The sequence below is a fragment of the Macadamia integrifolia genome, unplaced genomic scaffold, assembly GCF_013358625.1.
Source record: "Macadamia integrifolia cultivar HAES 741 unplaced genomic scaffold, SCU_Mint_v3 scaffold1632, whole genome shotgun sequence".
Classification (NCBI taxonomy): Eukaryota; Viridiplantae; Streptophyta; class Magnoliopsida; order Proteales; family Proteaceae; genus Macadamia; species Macadamia integrifolia.
Window position 1 is genome coordinate 21,972 of NW_024868285.1, and position 18,880 is coordinate 40,851.

The following is an 18,880-nucleotide window of genomic DNA, read 5'->3' on the forward strand; positions in this document are numbered from 1 at the left end:
CTTGACGCCGAGCTGAGCTCCAGCCTTGATACCGAGCCGAGCTGTGTACTCTGATGGTTTGATGATTTCCTGTATATACTTGATATTTGAATTTTATTCTTTTTGTGTATATATCATGCCTTCGGGCCCAAATGTATATAATTATTGTATCACTATTCGGGTATCAAGTATATGGGATTTATTCACAGGTAAAACTTAGTCTTCCACTGATCTGATGAACTTATGTTAGTATGTGTATGCTGTGGTGGAATACAGTATCTGATGATCCTGGCAGGTTTGGGTTAACCGGTGTTAACTCGGTCACCGCTCCGGTTCAGGGTGAACGGGGTGTGACAGCCTGTCTCCGATGAGATGAGATCCTGCTTCACTGTCATTGGAGATTAGGGTTACAACACTCGTCCTCACACCTCTCAGTATTGCTTACATTATAGAGAAAGAAACCCTCGCTATAAATATATAGCGAAAAAACCCTAATCCGAAAAGTACACAATTGCCCTCAAATAAAAAATTCGAGCGGGGGGCTATGCCCTCCTACACCCCCTGCTATGTAAGGGGGCCTCCTGCCCCCCTTGCAACCCCCATGGCCCACAAATCGGCTAGCAGGACCGCCATCCTACCTGTCTAGGTGCTGCACCAGTACTCCCTGGATTAAACTGCAACGGAATACAAGACATTATACACCAACAATCCTCGTACGAGAACCAATCTTTGTACAGGACTGATTCACACAGAGGGAATCCACCCAATAACCAACTCTGTGGTGGATACCATTTGTGTGGATTAGCCCGTACGAGAATGGTTCTCATATGAGAACCCAATCTATATTCTATAAAAATTGGGCTTAGGCTAGGTCCTTTGGGTTTGGTCACTTCACTATGCAACCTTAGGATTACGAGATGATATACCAGGTACAAATGATTTTAAGGTAGAGAGACAGGTCCATTTGATGAAGACTTCTTCCTGAAGCTCTTGAGCCATTGCAAAGTTTCAAACTATCTCTCACTTAGATTTATTGATAAGAATAATAATTTTCATTTATGAGCATTAGGAATCACCAAAAACAAAACAAACATGAAATATCTCAACACTGCCCACTCCGCACCACCAATTTTGGTTGTAGATTTGTTTGCCCATGTGCTGGAGCAATCAAGAAACTCGTCTGAGAGCAATAATATGTGGCCTTATACCGTCAGTTCCATCCGATGTTGGTTACCTACAAGTTTATCCAATAAATCGAAGGAATATATACTACTTTTTCCTACTGAATCCATCCAATGTTGGGCCCCTGATGTGGAAGATGAAACTTATACCCCATCATCGATCTCTCATTGGTTGACCTTGAACCTTTTTTGGGGGTCATTTTTAGTATTCCTTAAGAATAATGGTATCCATTGTTATTTGATTTGATACGTTATGGTCTGTAATGTGAAGTGAATTGGGTGAAAGTGCAGAAAGAGAGGGATTTGAGCCCTCGGTAATCAAAAGCCTACATAGCATTTCCAACACTACACCAATCATTTGGTTTTCTCTTGGAGACTTTTTTCTACAATTCTTTCTAGGTGAATGTGAATTTGCAATTAATATGTGGAGGGAGTTTTTTTTAGGTTTTGGTCTGCAATGGCCTACTTTTGATGGCATGGAAAATTTAATTGCATAGTGGAAGCAAACAACTAAGAGTGTTCACTTTAAAAATGTGTGGATGAGTGGATTCACTCTTATTCCATATTTTACGTGGTAGGAGAGGAATGCAAGACGATATGACGAGGTATTTCTAGAATGCCGATTAAGTTTAAGGAAATTATTGAATTTTTTGGGTGTCCTCCTTTAGGATGGGTTAAATTAAATTCAGATGGCTCTTCTCTTGTGAACCTAGGTAAAGCAAGGGCTGGTGGAGTGTTTAGGAATGATAAAGCTGAAGCAATGTATACTTTCAGAGAGTTTTTGGGTGTCAAATTTTGTAGCGGAGATTTTGGCTGTTATTTCTGGTTTAGAGATTGCAAAAGAGATTGGTGTCTCCCACATCTGGATTGAATGTGACTCTGTGGCAGTGGTTCTTCTTATCTCGAATTGGAAGACTTTGTGGCTTGTTCTTCAGCAATGGATGAACTTGATTCCATATCTGCAATCAATGGTATGGAAGATAACTCATTGTCTTTGCTGAAATAGTTGTATTTCATTAATTTCACTTGCTTGTACAACACAACCTTATATAGACAGTACATAGATTGTATTGTACTAGAACTCTATTTCCTATATCACATGTAAGTGATTGACTCTATATCATATATAATTCTTTGACTGGAACTCTACATCTCATGTGAGATTTAGGTTTCAGCTCTACTACTGCATGTGATAGACTTGGAGTGCAAGTCAATCTCTAGAATTGGTGTACAAGTAGAGTCCTTGTGAGAGAGTGTTGGTGCCCAATAGGACGCCTAGATAGTAGGAGAGATGTGGTTGAGTTAAAGGATGACTCTAACTGCTCTAATACACCCCCTCAAGGTGGGAATTTGAATGATCGAATCCGTAGCTTGTCCCATAGAAAAGAGAATCATGTGGAGCTCAGAGCATTGGTGAGAATATCAGCGATCTAATCTTTGGTGGAGATGAAATGTACTTGAAGATCTTTGGAGGCAACCTTGTCATGGACAAATTGAAAGTCGATCTCAATGTGCTTGGTACAAGCATGAAAGATCGGATTAGCTGAGAGGTAGGTGGTGCCAATGTTGCCACACCAGAAAATTGGCGTAGTGGGAACTGGAATCCCTAATTCTCCAAATAGAGAGCAAAGCTAAGTGAGCTCTGCATAGGCATCGGCAACGGCTTTATACTTAGATTTTGTGGAGGAGTGGGCAACCGTCCTCTGCTTTTTGGAGACCCATGAGATCAGGTTAGGACCCATATAGATGGCATAGCCGCCTGTGGACTTACGATTGTCACTATCACCAACCCAATCAGCATCCGAGAAGGCCTGTCTTTGGGGGGAACTGGATTTGGAGAGTAACAACCCATGACCTTAGTGCCTTGGAGATAGCGTATGATCTGTTTGATGAGAGTCCAGTGGTCTTCGGAAGGGGCATGCATGAACTGGTAGGCACGGTTCATAGAGTAAGCAACATTAGGCCTGGTGAGAGTGATGTATTGTAGGGGCATCTCAACGTGCTTGGTACAAGCATGAAAGATCAGATTAGCTGAGAGGTAGATGGTGCCAATGTTGTCACACCAGAGAGTTGGCGCAGTGGGAACTGGAATCCCTAATTCTCCAAATAGAGAGCGAAGCTAAGTGAGCTTTGCATAGGCATCGACAACGACAACGACTTTATACTCAGATTTTGTGGAGGAGCGGGCAACCGTCCTTTGATTTTTGGAGACCCATGAGATCAGGTTAGGACCCATATAGATGGCATAGCCACCTGTGGACTTACGATTGTCACTGTCACCAGCCCAATCAGCATCCGAGAAGGCCTATCTTTGGGGGAACTGGATTTGGAGAGTAACAACCCTTAGCCTTAGTGCCTTGGAGATAGCGTAGGGTCTGTTTAACGAGAGTCCAGTGGTCTTCAGAAGGGGCATGCATAAACTGGTAGGCACGGTTCACAGAGTAAGCAACATCAAGCCTGGTGAGAGTGATGTATTGTACGGCACCTACAATGGAGCGATACTTGGTGGGATCTGAGAGAAAGGCACCCCTTGTAGATGATGGTGCAAATGTGGTGGCCATGGGTGTGTTAACATGCTTGCAATCAGTCATTCTTGCTCGTTGCAACAGATCAGTTATGTACAGGGATTGATAGAGGAGGATCCCATCAGATTGATAGATGACCTCAACACCAAGAAAGAAGCTTAGATGACCGAGATCCTTGATGAAAAATTCTGTGGCTAGTTGGTGGAGGAGAGATGTAACATGGGAGGGCTGGTTCCATGTGACCAAGATATCATCCACATATACAAGAACATATGTGACAGTGGAGCCCTACATGTAGATGAATAGAGAAGTGTCATTTTGGGAGGACCAAAAACCTGAGCGTGTGAGGAATTCAGATAACCTGTGGAACCAAGCTCTAGGAGCCTGTTTGAGATCATAGAGGGATTTGTGAAGGCGACAGACATGTGTAGGGTGCATAAGGTCTTCAAAACCCTGAGGTTGAGCCATATATACTTCTTCAGACAAGAGGCCATTGAGGAATGCATTCTAAACATTGAGTTGACGGACATCACAACCTTTGGATATAACTAAGGAGAGAATAGTCCTTATGATAGTAGGTTTAATGACAGGACTGAAGGTCTCATGATAGTCAAGGCCAGGTTGTTGATGAAAGTCCTTTGCCACCAAACATGCTTTATATCGTTCAAAGGAGCCATCTGCCTTTCGCTTCATGCGATACACCTACTTGCAGCCAACTAGATTCATAGATTTCCTGTGAGGCACAAGAGACCAAGTACCATTACTTAATAAAATAGTAAATTCATCAGCCATGGCAGATCGCCAGTGTGGGTCCTTAGATGCTTAGGAGAAGCATGAGGGTTTAACAAGGGTGGGGGAAGAGGTGGTGGAGAGGGTCAAGGGATTAGCATAGAGGCTAGATAAGGCTTTTGTGCAGCTGGGAGGGGTGGTAGAGGAGTCAGGGTTTGGGACGGCCTAGATTGGGATGTGAGGGGGGGATGGTGGGAAGATGGGAGATGGTGGTTCTGGAAAGGGAGGTTCTGGAGTAGGAGGCAGAGAGATGGGTAGGGTAGGTTGAGTGGGTGAAGGCATGGGATGAGGTAGGTGTTGTGGGGCATTTGGAGCAATGCCCCATGGAGGATGGTAAATTGGGGTTGGTGGTGATGGGGGAGATGGGGATGCCAGATGAAAGGGAAGGATGGATTCATCGAATCTAACATGACGAGATATATAAATGCGGTGGGTGATGAGATTCATACATTGATTACTATGATGGGAAGGGCTATTACCTAGAAAAACACATTGGATAGACCGAGGTTCAACCTTGTGATGATTGTAATGATGGATCCAAGGGTAGCAAAGGCATCCAAAGATTTTGAGAAAGGAGTAGTGTTTGAGATTTAAAATGTAACCGCAAGCGTACGGATCAGTGTAGCTACTGGTCGAACACAGGGAGAGCAACCACTTTATTTTTTTATTTCTTTTAATAATGCAAAAGTGAACCGATTAATAATTAGGATCTAATTCTAATTACCATCCTAAACATATATATTTAAAATAATGTCCTAACCATTCGTCATCTAAGAATTTAAAAACGCAAGCCACGCAATTAAAATTAAATAAATAAATAACTGAAAATAAACAACCCACGCAATTAAAAAAAAAATAAATAAAGGAAAAAACTACTGAAATAGAAATAAAGTAAAAGAAAGGGGATAAAGCTAGAGAGAAACTCACAAGTAGGTTTCTCTACTTAGCCCGAGGGATGCATCATAATATGAGCTTCCCTACTTGACCAGAGAGTCACTCTTACAAGGGTTACTCTACTTGGCTTTAGAGAAAGGGAGACAATTAAAATAAAAACAATAAATTGATGGTTCTATGGCTAGGAGGGGCAAAGCCAACACATACACTAGCTATGAACCTTGGGGGAAAGGGATAGCAATAATGTAACGACTGAAAATAAAAATCCTAAATTAGGAAAGAAAGGGTAGTCAGAAGAGGGAATGAGAGGGGGGAGAGAAGACTACCGAAGGAGCCTACTTACTTGAATCAATGCTTGAACTTGAAAAAAAAAATTACTCCACGGCTCATGATCTTGTCACCTAGATCTAAGCCTAGAACTATAACTTAAAAAACTACAACTTAATTGCATAAATCATAAACATAAAAAGGCTGAATAAGAATAAAAGACTGCTTGCATTAATTGACATAAAAAACTATTACAAAAGTGATTAAAGCAAAAATAGAGAAGAACTAAAACTAAAGAGTGAGAGAGGGAGAGAGAGAGAACAACTAAAAAAAAAAAAATTAGAAGAAGAATGAATTGCCTCTCCTCCTCTTACATGAGTTGTATTTATAGGGAATGGGGAGGTAGAGTAATAAATTTCTCTTTCTTAAAAGAGAGAAACCCATAATTGATAGTAAGATCTATTGAATCCAAAAGTGCTAAGATGGAGGAGAGAGAAGAGAGAAATTTCCTATAATTTTTTTGCTTATTTTCTTTCCTTTTTTTTTCTAATTTATTTCTCTTCTTTTTCTCCCTCCAAGGGATGATTTTCTTCTTGCTTTGTGTGAGTGAAAAGCAGAAAATCTTTAACAAAATTCTCTAAAAAAAATAACCATGAGATTCGAACTTGAGACCTCTTGGTGAGCAAGGGAATTTTGCACACCATAGCTCACCAACTACACTAGGTAGTTGTTGTTACCAAAAATGAATCTTCAATCACTTAAGGATGTGGTCCATTGATCCTTGTTGGTATTTGGAGTATTCCTTGTGTTTCTGAGACAATTGCAAACGGGCTAGTTTTGCATCTCGGTTCAGTTCTGATTCATTATTCTTTTTCTGGCCTGAAAAGAATAATCACTTGTACGAGTAACCAAACGAATGCGTACTTTTAATTGGACACGTCCATCTTGCTCAAAATTTTGTCCTCTTCGCAACCATGAAAAGAAATAGGACCTCTTTACGTGTAAAATTGGAGATATAGTATCCGATAATCCTTAAGGCCTTGAAAATATAAAACCTGCAAAAAGAGAGTAAAACCCAAGGTAGCTCCATTCTAAATATGTAAAATGTATGTTTTACTACCGTAGATTTCACACATAAATGTGCTCATCAGAATTCCTCTACACTTAGACTTTGCTAGTCCTCGAGCAAAACAAAAAGAAAAAGAATAAAAACAAAAAAACTAACTCACTTTTGTAGGAATCACGGTTGCACTTAGCATGTGCAACAAGCCTTTAAACCCCTAGATCACCCCTAGTGGACGAATTGTGTCTCGTGGGTGTTTGCAGTGAATATACACCCAAAATTCAGAATAAACAAATCCCAACCTTGGCTAAAGGTAAGGCTCATACCGATCTGGAGCAAAGATAATTTCTCTTACAAGGGACCCCCACACTTGAACTTTTATTACCCTTTATCAATTCCAGGCACTAGCATATTTCTTAATTTGGAACTCACCTCGTTTCTTCCAAAACATCCTTATCTTAAGGCAAAACCACTTGTGAAGAAATAGGGAACCAATGACTAAGGCGTTGGAGTGTTTTTGACCAAACATGTTACCAAGCAATAATGATATTTGCACATTTTTTTTCTCCTTTTTTTTTCACTAATAAACTCTATTCTACTCCACTACTTTTGCCTTGAATGACATGGTGGAGCAAACACCAGACACCCAAGTTACTATGTAGCTTCGCTTTTTGCATATGCCCACAAAGGCAGTGATGCTAGAGTTACTTCAGAAGTTTCCTCCCAAGGAATTTCGATCAAGACACCACGCTTCCTGAGACGCAATGCCCTGTCTAGTTCCAAGGGAATCAACTCTTATTCTTCTTTATACCACATTTCACATTTCATTTAAAATTGTACATTTGTCAACCCATGCCAAATTAAAAAAAAGACTCAACTCCAAATCAAAAGTACAAGGAATCCACAGACTTACATATGGTCCATCACCATAAAACAGGGGTCTCTTATTTTTCAAAAGAAAGTCCCATTTCAAGACACATGCTTGTTTCTTTCTTCTCAACAGGGTTTTATACGTTCAAAATGGGTACTTTAGTCAAAACTTTTATTTTCATACATCAAGCAACCGAATGATATGATCATTAGCCAAAACCCAAAGTAGGACAAAAACAAAAAGAAAAACAAATAAAACAAAGTGGAAAAAAAAGTAGAAACTGGTTTCCCTACCCCACACTTAAGTCATGTAATGTCTTCAATACATGGAAAGAATTAAAAGCAAAGACAATGCAAGGGGGTCATACCTGATTAAAAGTTAGTCATCAGTGTAAAGAGGTTCATGGAGATCCATGACCTCTTCACTACTAGTATTAGGAAACTCGAAGAACGGTTTCAAAAGTTGACCATTAACCTTCGAAATTACCCCTGTTCCTGGATTCAAAATCTTCACAGCCCCATAGGGATATACATTATGGACAATAAACGGGCCATCCCATCGGGATCTAAGCTTATCAGGGAAAAGATGCAATCAAGAGTTGTACAATAAGACCTTATCACCAATTGTAAAAGATTTACGCAGAATGTGCTTATCATGGAAAGCTTTGGTCTTTTCCTTGTAAATCCTAGAACTTTCATAGGCATCATTCCTAAGTTCCTCCAACTCAGATAGTTGGAGCCTACGATGAATTCCCACATCAGACAAATCAAAGCTGAGCTTCTTGATGGCCCAAAAGGCCTTATGCTCTAACTCAACTGGTAAGTGACAAGCTTTCCCATACACCAAATGGTAGAGAGACTGACCAAGGTCGGTCTTGAATGCAGTACGATGGGCCCACAAGGCATTAATGAGCCTAAGGGACCAATCCTTACGGTTGGGATTAACAGTTTTCTCTAAGATTTGTTTGATCTGCCTATTAGACACCTCCACTTGGCCACTAGTTTGGGGGTGATAAAGGGTAGATAACTTATGAGTGATCCCATACTTTTTTATTAAGGCCTTAAAAGGCCGATTACAAAAATAAGTACCCCTATCACTAATTATTGCACGTGGTACACCAAAGCGAAAAAAAATGTTCTCTTTGAGAAACTGGACCACCACTTTGTGGTCATTAGATTTACAAGGTATGGCCTCTATCCATTTAGAAACATAATCAACGACCAAAAGTATGTACAAATTCCCAAAGAAATTAGAGAATGATCCCATAAAATCGATGCCCCAAACATCAAAGATCTCAACTACTAAAATGGGGTTGAGAGGCATCATGTTCCTTTTATTGATACAGCTAAAAGACTGGCAGGCGGGGCAAGCCTTGCAAAAATCAAAAGTATCTCTAAAAAGAGTGGGCCAATAAAATCCGCATTGGAGAACCTTTGCGGCAGTCTTCTTAGGTCTAAAGTGTCCACCACATGCATGATCATGACAAAAAGAGAGAATGGAATGTTGCTCATGATCAGGAACACATGAAACCTATCTTAAACAAATAAGGATCATCCCAGAAAAAGTGCTTAACTTGGGAATGAAACCTATACTTATCTTGGGTGGACCAGTGATCCGGAGTCACACTTAAAACTAAGAAGTTGACAATGGCAACAAACCATGGTTCACTAGACATTGTAAATAATTATTCATCTGAAAAGTTCTCGTTGACTGGAGAATCAACAGTCAAGGAATTGGGAAGCCGGGATAAATGGTCTGCAACTAGGTTTTCAACTCCTTTCTTATCCCTAATTTCTAAATCAAACTCTTGCAAAAGTAAAACCCACCTAATGAGACGGGCTTTGACATCCTTCTTCTGAACTAGGTATCTGAGGGCAGAATGATCAGTATACACCACCACATGTGAACCAACTAAGTAAGACCGAAACTTTTCTAATGCAAACACAACAGCTAAAAATTCCTTTTCAGTGGTTGTATAATTGAGTTGTGCATCATTTAAGGTCCTACTAGCATAGTAAATGACAGTGGGTAACTTATTAATCCTTTGACCTAAAACTGCTCCTATGGCAAAATCCGAAGCATCACACATCAGTTCAAAAGGTTCAGTCCAAACAGGTGGTTGAATAATGGGTGCATTGGTCAACTCCTTCTTAAGTTGCTTGAAGGATTCTAGGCACTCTTTGAAAAACTCAAAAGTCTGATCTTTGACAAGTAATGAGGTGAGAGGTCGGGCTAACTGACTAAAGTTCTTAATAAACCTTCTGTAGAAGCCTGCATGCCCTAGAAAAGACTGAACATCCTTAACAGATTGAGGAGGTGGTAAATTATCAATTAAATCCACTTTGGCTCTATCTACCTTAATTCCCTCTTTGGATATTACATGGCCTAAAACAATACCAGATTTAACCATAAAATGGCATTTCTCCCAATTTAAAACCAAATTCTTAGATATGCACCTTTTCAAAACTAAGGAAAGATGATGAAGACATTCAGAATAGGAATTTCCATGAATTGAAAAGTCATCCATAAATACTTCTAAGAATTTTTCGACCATGTCAGAAAAGATGCTCATCATGCATCGTTGGAACATAGCAGGGGCATTGCAAAGCCCAAAGGGCATACGCCTGTAAGCAAATGTTCCATATGGGCAAGTAAAAGTGGTCTTATGTTGGTCCTCTAAAGCAATTGGGATTTGGTTATAGCCAGAATATCCATCAAGAAAACAATAGTATTCATGTCCAGCTAACCTCTCTAACATTTGATCAATGAATGGCAATGGGAAGTGGTCCTTCCAGGTTGCCTCGTTAAGTTTCCTGTAGTCTATACACACTCTCCACCCTGATTGGACACGGGTTGGAATTAGTTCATTATTGGAATTGAGAACTACAGTCACCCCAGACTTCTTAGGCACTACGTGAACTGGGCTTACCCATTGGCTGTCAGAAATAGGATAAATTATTCCATGATCCAAGAACTTTAGGATCTCTTTCTTAATGGCTTCCATCATCACTGGGTTAGCTCTTCTTTGGGGTTCCGTGGATGATTTGGAACCCTCCAAAAGATGTATATGATGTTGCACAATGGAAGGGCTTATACCCTTGATATCAGCCATGGTCCAACCTAGGGCTTCCTTATTATCTTTTAACACTTTAAGTAACTCCTCTTCCTGGCTAGAAGTCAAATTTGAAGAAATTATTACAGGAAGAGTCTGGTTAGGCCTTAGGAAAGCATACCTCAAATTAGATGGCAACTCCTTAAGATCTAGCTTAGGGGGTTCAACTATGGAAGGTTTGGGAATGGAATTGGAAAGGGGTCCTAAGGGCTCCCAAGTGTGTGAAGACTCAAGACTTCAGAAAAGAAATTTTTACTGTCATCATCCAACTCATCCATACACTCTTGGAATTGGTATCCTTTGCCGAGGATATATGATTTATTTGATCAGTTGCAGGGTGCCAAGTTATTCTCCAAGATTGAATATTGATCTCTTCTTCCATATGTGGTTGCTTGCCAATCCTAAACATGTTAAACTCAACAGTTTGGTTACCAAAAGATAATCTAAGAAAACCATTCCGGCAATTGATTAATGCATTACTGGTAGCCAAAAATGATCTTCCTAGAATTATTGGGATCTCATCCTTGGTTGAGAAGGGCTTAGTATCTAACACAATGAAATCAATAGGGAAAATAAATTCTCCCACCTTTAGTAAGACATCCTCAACCATCCCTTTAGGAATCTTAACAGACCTATCTGCCAACTGAAGAGTAGTTCCAATGGCTTTCAATTCTCTTAATCCTAGTTGCTTGTACACATGGTAAGGTAAAAGATTCACACTTGCGCCAAGGTCAAGTAAGGCATGCTCAATGTAGGTGTTGCCTATGACACAAGATTTGGTAGGGCTCCCTGGATCCTTATACTTGGCTGCTATAGGCTGAGTAATTATGGAACTAATGTTACCTGCCAAGAACGCCTTTTTGGGCACACTAGTGATACGTTTGTGAGTACACAAATCTTTCAGTACCTTTGCATAGGCGGGGATCTGGGATTTGACATCCAAAAGAGGGATGTTCACTTCTACCTTTTTGAAGACTTCTAAAATTTTGTCCATGGAAGCAGTCTTCCTTTTGTTTATCAAGCGATTAGGAAATGGGACAGGATGAACATACAGACTGTTAGGGATTTGCCCCTATTGAGAAGAATCATTTTTGGTTTCCTCAACCAAATCATCTTTAGTTTCAAAAAAATCTTTAGGTTCATCAGACGAACCTGAAACAAGAGGCACACTTGTGTCCTCAACTGAAGGAGAGTTAACACGAGTAATAGATGAAGAAGATTTAGGAACCCTCTGTAAGTACTCTCTACCACTCCTAAAGGCATAAACAACATTACATTGGTTAGAGAGCCCTTGTTGGGTCTGACCTTGTATTATATTCAGTGGTGCATTAGTTGGTCCTTGTGAACTAACAGGCTGATGATGCCTAGGGTTAGGCTTTGGTTGACTGGGTAAAGTTCCTTTCTCCCTCTCACGCATAATTGAGACAACTTGAGTGAGTTCTCTAGTAAGATTTTGATGGCTTGTCATGAGGAGGGCTATATTTTTTTCCAAGTCACTTATTCTACTTGCCTCTCCAGTGTTGGTAAACCCAGGGGGTTGCTGATAAGATGATAGGAGAAGGACTCTAGGAAAACTCGCCTGAGGTCCTACATTTGACCTAGGAAAAGTATTTTGAGAAAAAGGTTGTTGTGCAAAGGGAGGCCTTTGGAGTCCAGGTTGACTTTGATTATGGAAATTGGAAGGCCCTGCTTGGTTGCCTTGATTCCAAGAGAAATTTGGGTGATTTCTCCATCCTGGATTGTAGGTATTACTATATGGATTATTCTGGTATAAGGCATTAACACTATCATTAGAAGTGCCCACAGAGGTGTTGGGGCATTCTTCTATAACATGTCCAGGGGACTGGCACCAAGCACAAATCTTAACCAAATTGACTGATGATGGCTCTCTAGGAACAATAGCCTCAATCCTCTTGATTAGGCTATCCAAATGGGCTTCCTTGGCTACTATCCCATACACAAAATATCTTTTCCTCCTATGGTTCTTTCACTCTCTTGGGTTGATTCCCATTCACGAGTTTTGTCAGCTAGTTCAAGTAAGAATTCCCATGCCTTTCCTTCATCTATAAAGGATGTGAATCCCTCAGGGCACATAGACTCTATCATTTGTTTAGTTGGGTAATCAATACCCTCATAAATTATTTGACATAAACGCCATAGGTCTAGGCCATGGTGAGGGCATTCTTGGAGTAGATCCTTGAATCTCTCTATAAGTTTGGAAAATGACTCACTAGGCTTTTGCCTAAACTGAAGGATATCACTTCTAAGCTTATTGGTCTTGTGAGTTGGGAAAAACTTCTTAAGGAAGACAACTGTGAACTGTTCCCAGGAGGTTATGGAATTTGTGGGTAACCCATACAACCACTTCTTAGCTTGGTCTTTCAATGCAAAAGTGATAAACCTAAGCTTAACAGCATCATCAGAAAGCTGTTGGATCTTAATTAGAACACATACCTCTTCAAATTCCCTTAGAAATAGGTATGCATCCTCAGAGGTCAACCCATGGAAGTGGGGCAACATAGTGATGTATTGAGATTTGAGTTCAAAATTATTGCCCTGGGCTTGTGGTAGAACTATACAGGAAGGTTGGGCTGTTCTAGCAGGGTAGAACCTATCTTTCAGAGATTCAGGTGAAGGGTTTTGCTGTTGGTCTCCCATATTGAAGGGTTTTAAAGAGAGCAAACGTATAGGATCACTACTTGTTGGATCTCTTCTTTTTAACCGATTCTTAGTATTACGTACCCACCTAACACTCATGCAACAAAAAACAACCCGCAACTAAAGTAAAACAAGCACAAAAGAATGGATAGCAAAACTTTTTTTTTTATTTTTTTTTTTACTTTTTGGGAGCATACCGGCAGGGATCCGGGATTGCTCAGGTCAATTCCTGAGGTACTGCTACAAGGCGAAACCTGTCTTTATCATACTGTGAGGCATGGTGACCTCCACCGATACAACTATTGTTGCAAGTTGTTCTTCTCAGGAATTCAATAAAAGAAAAGGAAAAATATAAAACAAAGCAAACAAAGCACTCCGATTTATCAAAAGAAAGTGAAAAATAACATGGAACTGTCTCCCCGGCAACGACGCCAAAAACTTGTTTGAAATTTAAAATGTAACCGCAAGCGTACGGATCAGTGTAGCTACGGGTCAGTGTAGCTACGGGTCAAACACAGGGAGAGCAGCCACTTTATTTTTTTTATTTCTTTAAATAATATGAAAGTGAACCGATTAATAGTTGTGATCTAATTCTAATTACCGTCCTAAACATATGTATATAAAATAACGTCCTAACCATTCGTCATCTAAGAATTTAAAGACGCAAGCCATGCAATTAAAATTAAATAAATAAATAACTGAAAATAAACAACCCACGCAATTAAAAAAATAAATAAATAAAAAAATGCATAAAAATAAAGTTAAAGAAAGGGGATATAGCTAGAGAGAGACTCACAAGTAGGTTTCTCTACTTAGCCCGAGGGATGCATCATAATATGAGCTTCCCTACTTGACCAGAGTCACTCTTACAAGGGTTATTCTACTTGGCTTTAGGGAAAGGAAAAAAATTAAAATAAAAGCAATAAATTGATAGTTCTATGGCTAGGAGGGGCAAAGCCAACACATACACTAGCCATGAACCTTGGGGGAAAGGGATAGCAATAATGTAACGACTGAAAATAAAAATCTTAAATTAAGAAAGAAAGGGTAGTCAGAAGAGGGAATGAGAGGGGGAGAGAAGACTACTGAAAGAGCCTACTTACTTGAATCAATGCTTGAACTTGAAAAAAAAATTGCTCCACGGCTCGTGATCTTGTCACCTAGATCTAAGCCTAGAACTATAACTTAAAAAAAATTACAACTCAATTGCATAAATCATAAAAATAAAAAGGCTGAATAAGAATAAAAGAGTGCTTGCATTAATTGACATAAAAAACTATTACAAAAGTGATTAAAGCAAAAATAGAGAAGAATTAAAACTAAAGAGTGAGAGAGGGAGAGAGAGAGCAACTAAAAAAAAAACTAGAAGAAGAATGAATTGCCTCTCCTCCTCTTACATGAGTTGTATTTATAGGGAATGGGGAGGTAGGGTAACAAATTTCTCTTTCCTAAAAGAGAGAAACCCACAATTGATAGTAAGATCTTTTGAGTCCAAAAGTGCTAAGATGGAGGAGAGAGAAGAGAGAAATAAACTTGGAGAAATTTCCTATAATTTTTTTGCTTATTTTCTTTCCTTTTTTTTCTAATTTATTTCTCTTCTTTTTCACCCTCCAAGGGATGATTTTCTTCTTTCTTTGTGTGATTTGGACAATATTTTGGTGATGATGTGGAGGAGAGAGAAGATTTGGAAATCTTTATTTCTCCCTTTTTTTTTTCTTTCCTTTTTTTTTTTCTTCTCTTCTTGCGCAGGAACCCTTCCACGATTTTTCTTGCTTCTAATTTGATGTGAAAATTTCCTCCATACCCTTAGTGCTTTAAGTGAGTGAAAAACAGAAAATCTTCAACAAAATTCTCTAAAAAAAACAACCATGAGATTCGAACTTGAGACCTCTTGGTGAGCAAGGAAATTTTGCACACCATAGCTCACCAACTACACTAGGTAATTGTTGTTACCAAAAATGAATCTTCAATCACTTAAGGATATGGTCCATGGATCCTTCTTGGCATTTGGAGTATTCCTTGTGCCTCTGAGACAATTGCAAACGGGCTGGTTTTGCATATCGGTTCAGTTCTGATCCATTATTCTTTTTCTGGCCTGAAAAGAATAATCACTTGTATGAGTAACCAAACGAATGCGTACTTTTAATTGGACATGTCCATCTTGCTTAAAATTTTATCCTCTTCGCAACCATGAAAAGAAATAGGACCTCTTTGCATGTAAAATTGAAGATATAACACCCGATAGTCCTTAAGGCCTTGAAAATATAAAACCTGTAAAAAGAGAGTAAAACCCAAGGTAGCTCCATTCTAAATATGTAAAATGCATGTTTTACTACCCTAGATTTCACACATAAATGTGCTCATCAAGTAGTTTGGAGGAGCACCTGTAACTGACTGATGAGGAGATTGGTTACCCGTGACAGAGGAGGGCATGCGGTTGATGAGAAAAACCGTAGTTTCAAAAGCATAATCCCAATAAGCTTGGGGAACAGAAGTATGAGAGAGAAATGTAATCCCTGTTTCTGTAATATGTTGATTACGACGTTCTACTGTTCCTTGTTGCTCATGGGTATGTGGGCAGGATAACTGATGTTGGATGCCCAATTTTGCAAAGTAAGAGGGTAGAGAACGAAATTCACCCCCCAATTAGTCTGAATGGCCTTGATGGAACGAGAGAACTGACGTTCCACTAAGGCCTGAAAAGTAAGAAAAGCAGAATAGACATCAGATTTCAACTTTTAAGCAATGAACCAAATGAACTTAGTATGATCATCCACAAAAATGACAAAATAACAGTTCCCAAAGAAACAGTGGGGTGAGGACCCCATACATCACTAAATATCAAATCCAAAGGAAAAGAACTTCGAGAACCGAATTGATAGACGACTAGATTTGCCCATCTGGCAAGCAGAACATAGAGAGGGAGGTCTATGCAGATGATGACCATGTAGCATGAGACGGAGAACACGTTCATGTGGATGTCTTAAGCGATGATGCCAGTGAGTGTATGAAGAAGCAGTAACTAGATTGGCAGAAGGAAGCTATGGAACTGAATAAAGGCCATTGCTACTCTGTCCAGTGAATAGAGTTTGCTTGGACACCAGATGCATCATAAAGAAAGAAGAAGAGTGAAATTCAAAAAAGACATTATTATCACGACAAAATTGTTGAACAGATAATAAGGAGCAAGTAAGAGAAGGAACATGTAAGACATTAAAAAGGGAAAAAGAACGAGAAGGAGAGAGAATAGAAGCAGTACCAATGTGAGAAATGGGAAGACCCTTACCATTACCAACATGGAGCTGATTGTTACCTGTGTATGGATCATAGGTGGTGAAGTGAGTTAGGTCAGGTGTGGCATGATGAGAGGCGCTAGTATTAGGAATCTAGGAGATGGTGAAGGATTGAGGAGGGTAGGGGGTAGGGGGTAGAGGGCATGGGGGGAGGGGTATTTTATGAGGGATAGGGGGCAACATGATAGGCATTGGAGGGGGGTGGGGGGTGATTGTAATTAGGGTTAGGGGAGGGGGTAGGTAGGAGGGGAGTTTTAATGGTACCCTGTGAGCGGTAATAGCATGTGTCAACCTGATGATTAGTACATCCACAGATGGTGTAGGGCCCATGAGCAAACGTGTTGGGGCAACCAAATCCACTTGCACGGCCTCGAGAAGAATTGTGACCACGACCACCATTGGAGGGAGCTGGTGAACCAGGCCCATTATGCTAAGATTGACTGAGGCATCGATGGCAGGATCAATAACAGGGAGGAGAGAGTTGATGAGGTTCTCGTGATTCATGAGGAGACCATGCATTGCATTGTAAGAGATTGCTTCTTATTGTGCCATCATGATAGAGGCAAAGGTTTGATAATCAGTGCGAAGGGCCCGAAAGATGTGAATATTGAAATCCTCCTGGGGAAGGGTTTTCCCGGCTATAGCTAATTCATCTGACAAAGACTTGGCTCAATGTAGAAACTGAGTAATTGTCTCATTTGGTTTGTGAACCAGATTATGGAGAGATATTGAGGGACAGAGTGGCATGGAGAGCAACCCAGATTTCCTTGCTGGTGGTCCGTCCAACTACTAGTGATAAGGCTTCTTCAGAGAGAGAGGCAATGAGAAGGCTCATGATAGAGGCACCTTGTTCATGCCAGGTCTAGGCTTTAGCTGGATCCTGAGGGCAACATAGATCACCAGTGACATAATCAAAGAGGCGTTGGCCAAAAAGGTAAGGCACAATCTGAGTGCGCCAATACACATAATTCTTGGATGTGAGCTTGAGAGAGATGAAGTGGTGAGCATCTAAGTGGGTGGTGGGAGGTGGGGTGGATTGATCGGTTAAGGTGGGAGGAGGAGTTTGAGGTTCGGCCATGAGGGAAGAGGAAAAAGGGGGAGGGGTGGGTTATTGGTGGGAGAAATTATAGGGTGAGAGAGGGACGTTGGTCTCTTTCTTTCTTCTTTCTTTTATTTTTTTTTGCAAAGAAGAGAGGGGGCGTAGGCTATTGGAGAGGGGAGAGAGAATAAGAGAAGAGAGGAAAATGTGGGGATGAGGGAGGTGCCTGGTGGAGCTTTATGTGGCTTGTGATACCATGTTGAAATAGTTGTATTTCATTAATTTCACTTTCTTGTACAACACAGCCTTATATAGAGAGTACATAGATTGTATTGTACTAGAACTCTATTTCTTATATCACCTATAAGTGATTGATTCTATATCATATGTAATTGTTTGATTGGAACTCTACATCGCATGTGAGAGTTAGATTCCAACTCTACTACTGTATGTGATAGACTTGGAGTGCAAGTCAATCTCTGGAATTGGTGTACAAGTAGAGTGAGAGAGTGTTGGTGCCCAATAGGACTCCTAGATAGTAGGAAAGATGTGGTTGAGTTAGAGGATGACTCTAACTGCTCTAATAGTCTTTGTGAAGCAAATCCTGTTGTGGATTACTTGTCAAAAATGGCAGAAAAGTTTGAGCTATTAACCCCAGTAATTTCTTGGCCTTCGCTGGTTGTTATGGACTTGGAAATAGATAGCGTAGGTCGCCCAAGGTATCGATTTTAGTAATTTAGTTGTATTTTTGGGTTTTGAGTTTAGTTGAGGTTTCTAGTCTACTGATGGCAATGCCGAAGCTGGATTAGTTTCTCTTTGATCACAAAAGTTTAGAATTTGGCTTATATTCCTTGGCTGTGAATTCTTTTTCAGTGCAAATGACTTTCTAGAGAAAAAAAAGGCATTGCCAAGGGATAGAGTTCAATCTCTTTGTCTATAACTTTCTTGATCTGATATGATCTATCCCTATCCGAGGGTCTATGATTTGCACTCCTTTCTGCTCTAATTGACACCACCTTACCTTGTTCAGAAACGCATTTTTTAACTTTTAGGGACAGCTGCAACAACTTTTATCCCAAATTCTGTCTATTCAACGTGCAACTACAATAAAACGGCATACAATGCTTTTTAGATGAAGAACGATGTCTCCAAGATCTTTATATCAATGGCATATTTAATTATTGTAATCTAATGCATCCTAAAAACCTG

At 40.0% G+C, this 18,880-nt stretch overlaps 1 protein-coding gene and 1 non-coding gene across 2 annotated transcripts in view; both read left to right on the forward strand.

The window, feature by feature from the left end:
• The window catches only part of LOC122064366 (disease resistance protein RGA2-like), a 44,679-nt gene that overhangs the window by 17,714 nt on the left and 8,085 nt on the right, over positions 1-18,880 (forward strand). The window contains exon 2 of the mRNA XM_042628081.1: positions 1,962-2,131. Within this exon, the coding sequence (XP_042484015.1) occupies positions 1,962-2,131 (170 nt within the window). The remainder of the gene's footprint in view (positions 1-1,961; positions 2,132-18,880) is intronic.
• Positions 12,846-12,952, forward strand: LOC122064369. Its single transcript, XR_006135672.1, has one exon. It is a non-coding gene; the product is annotated as a small nucleolar RNA R71 (small nucleolar RNA).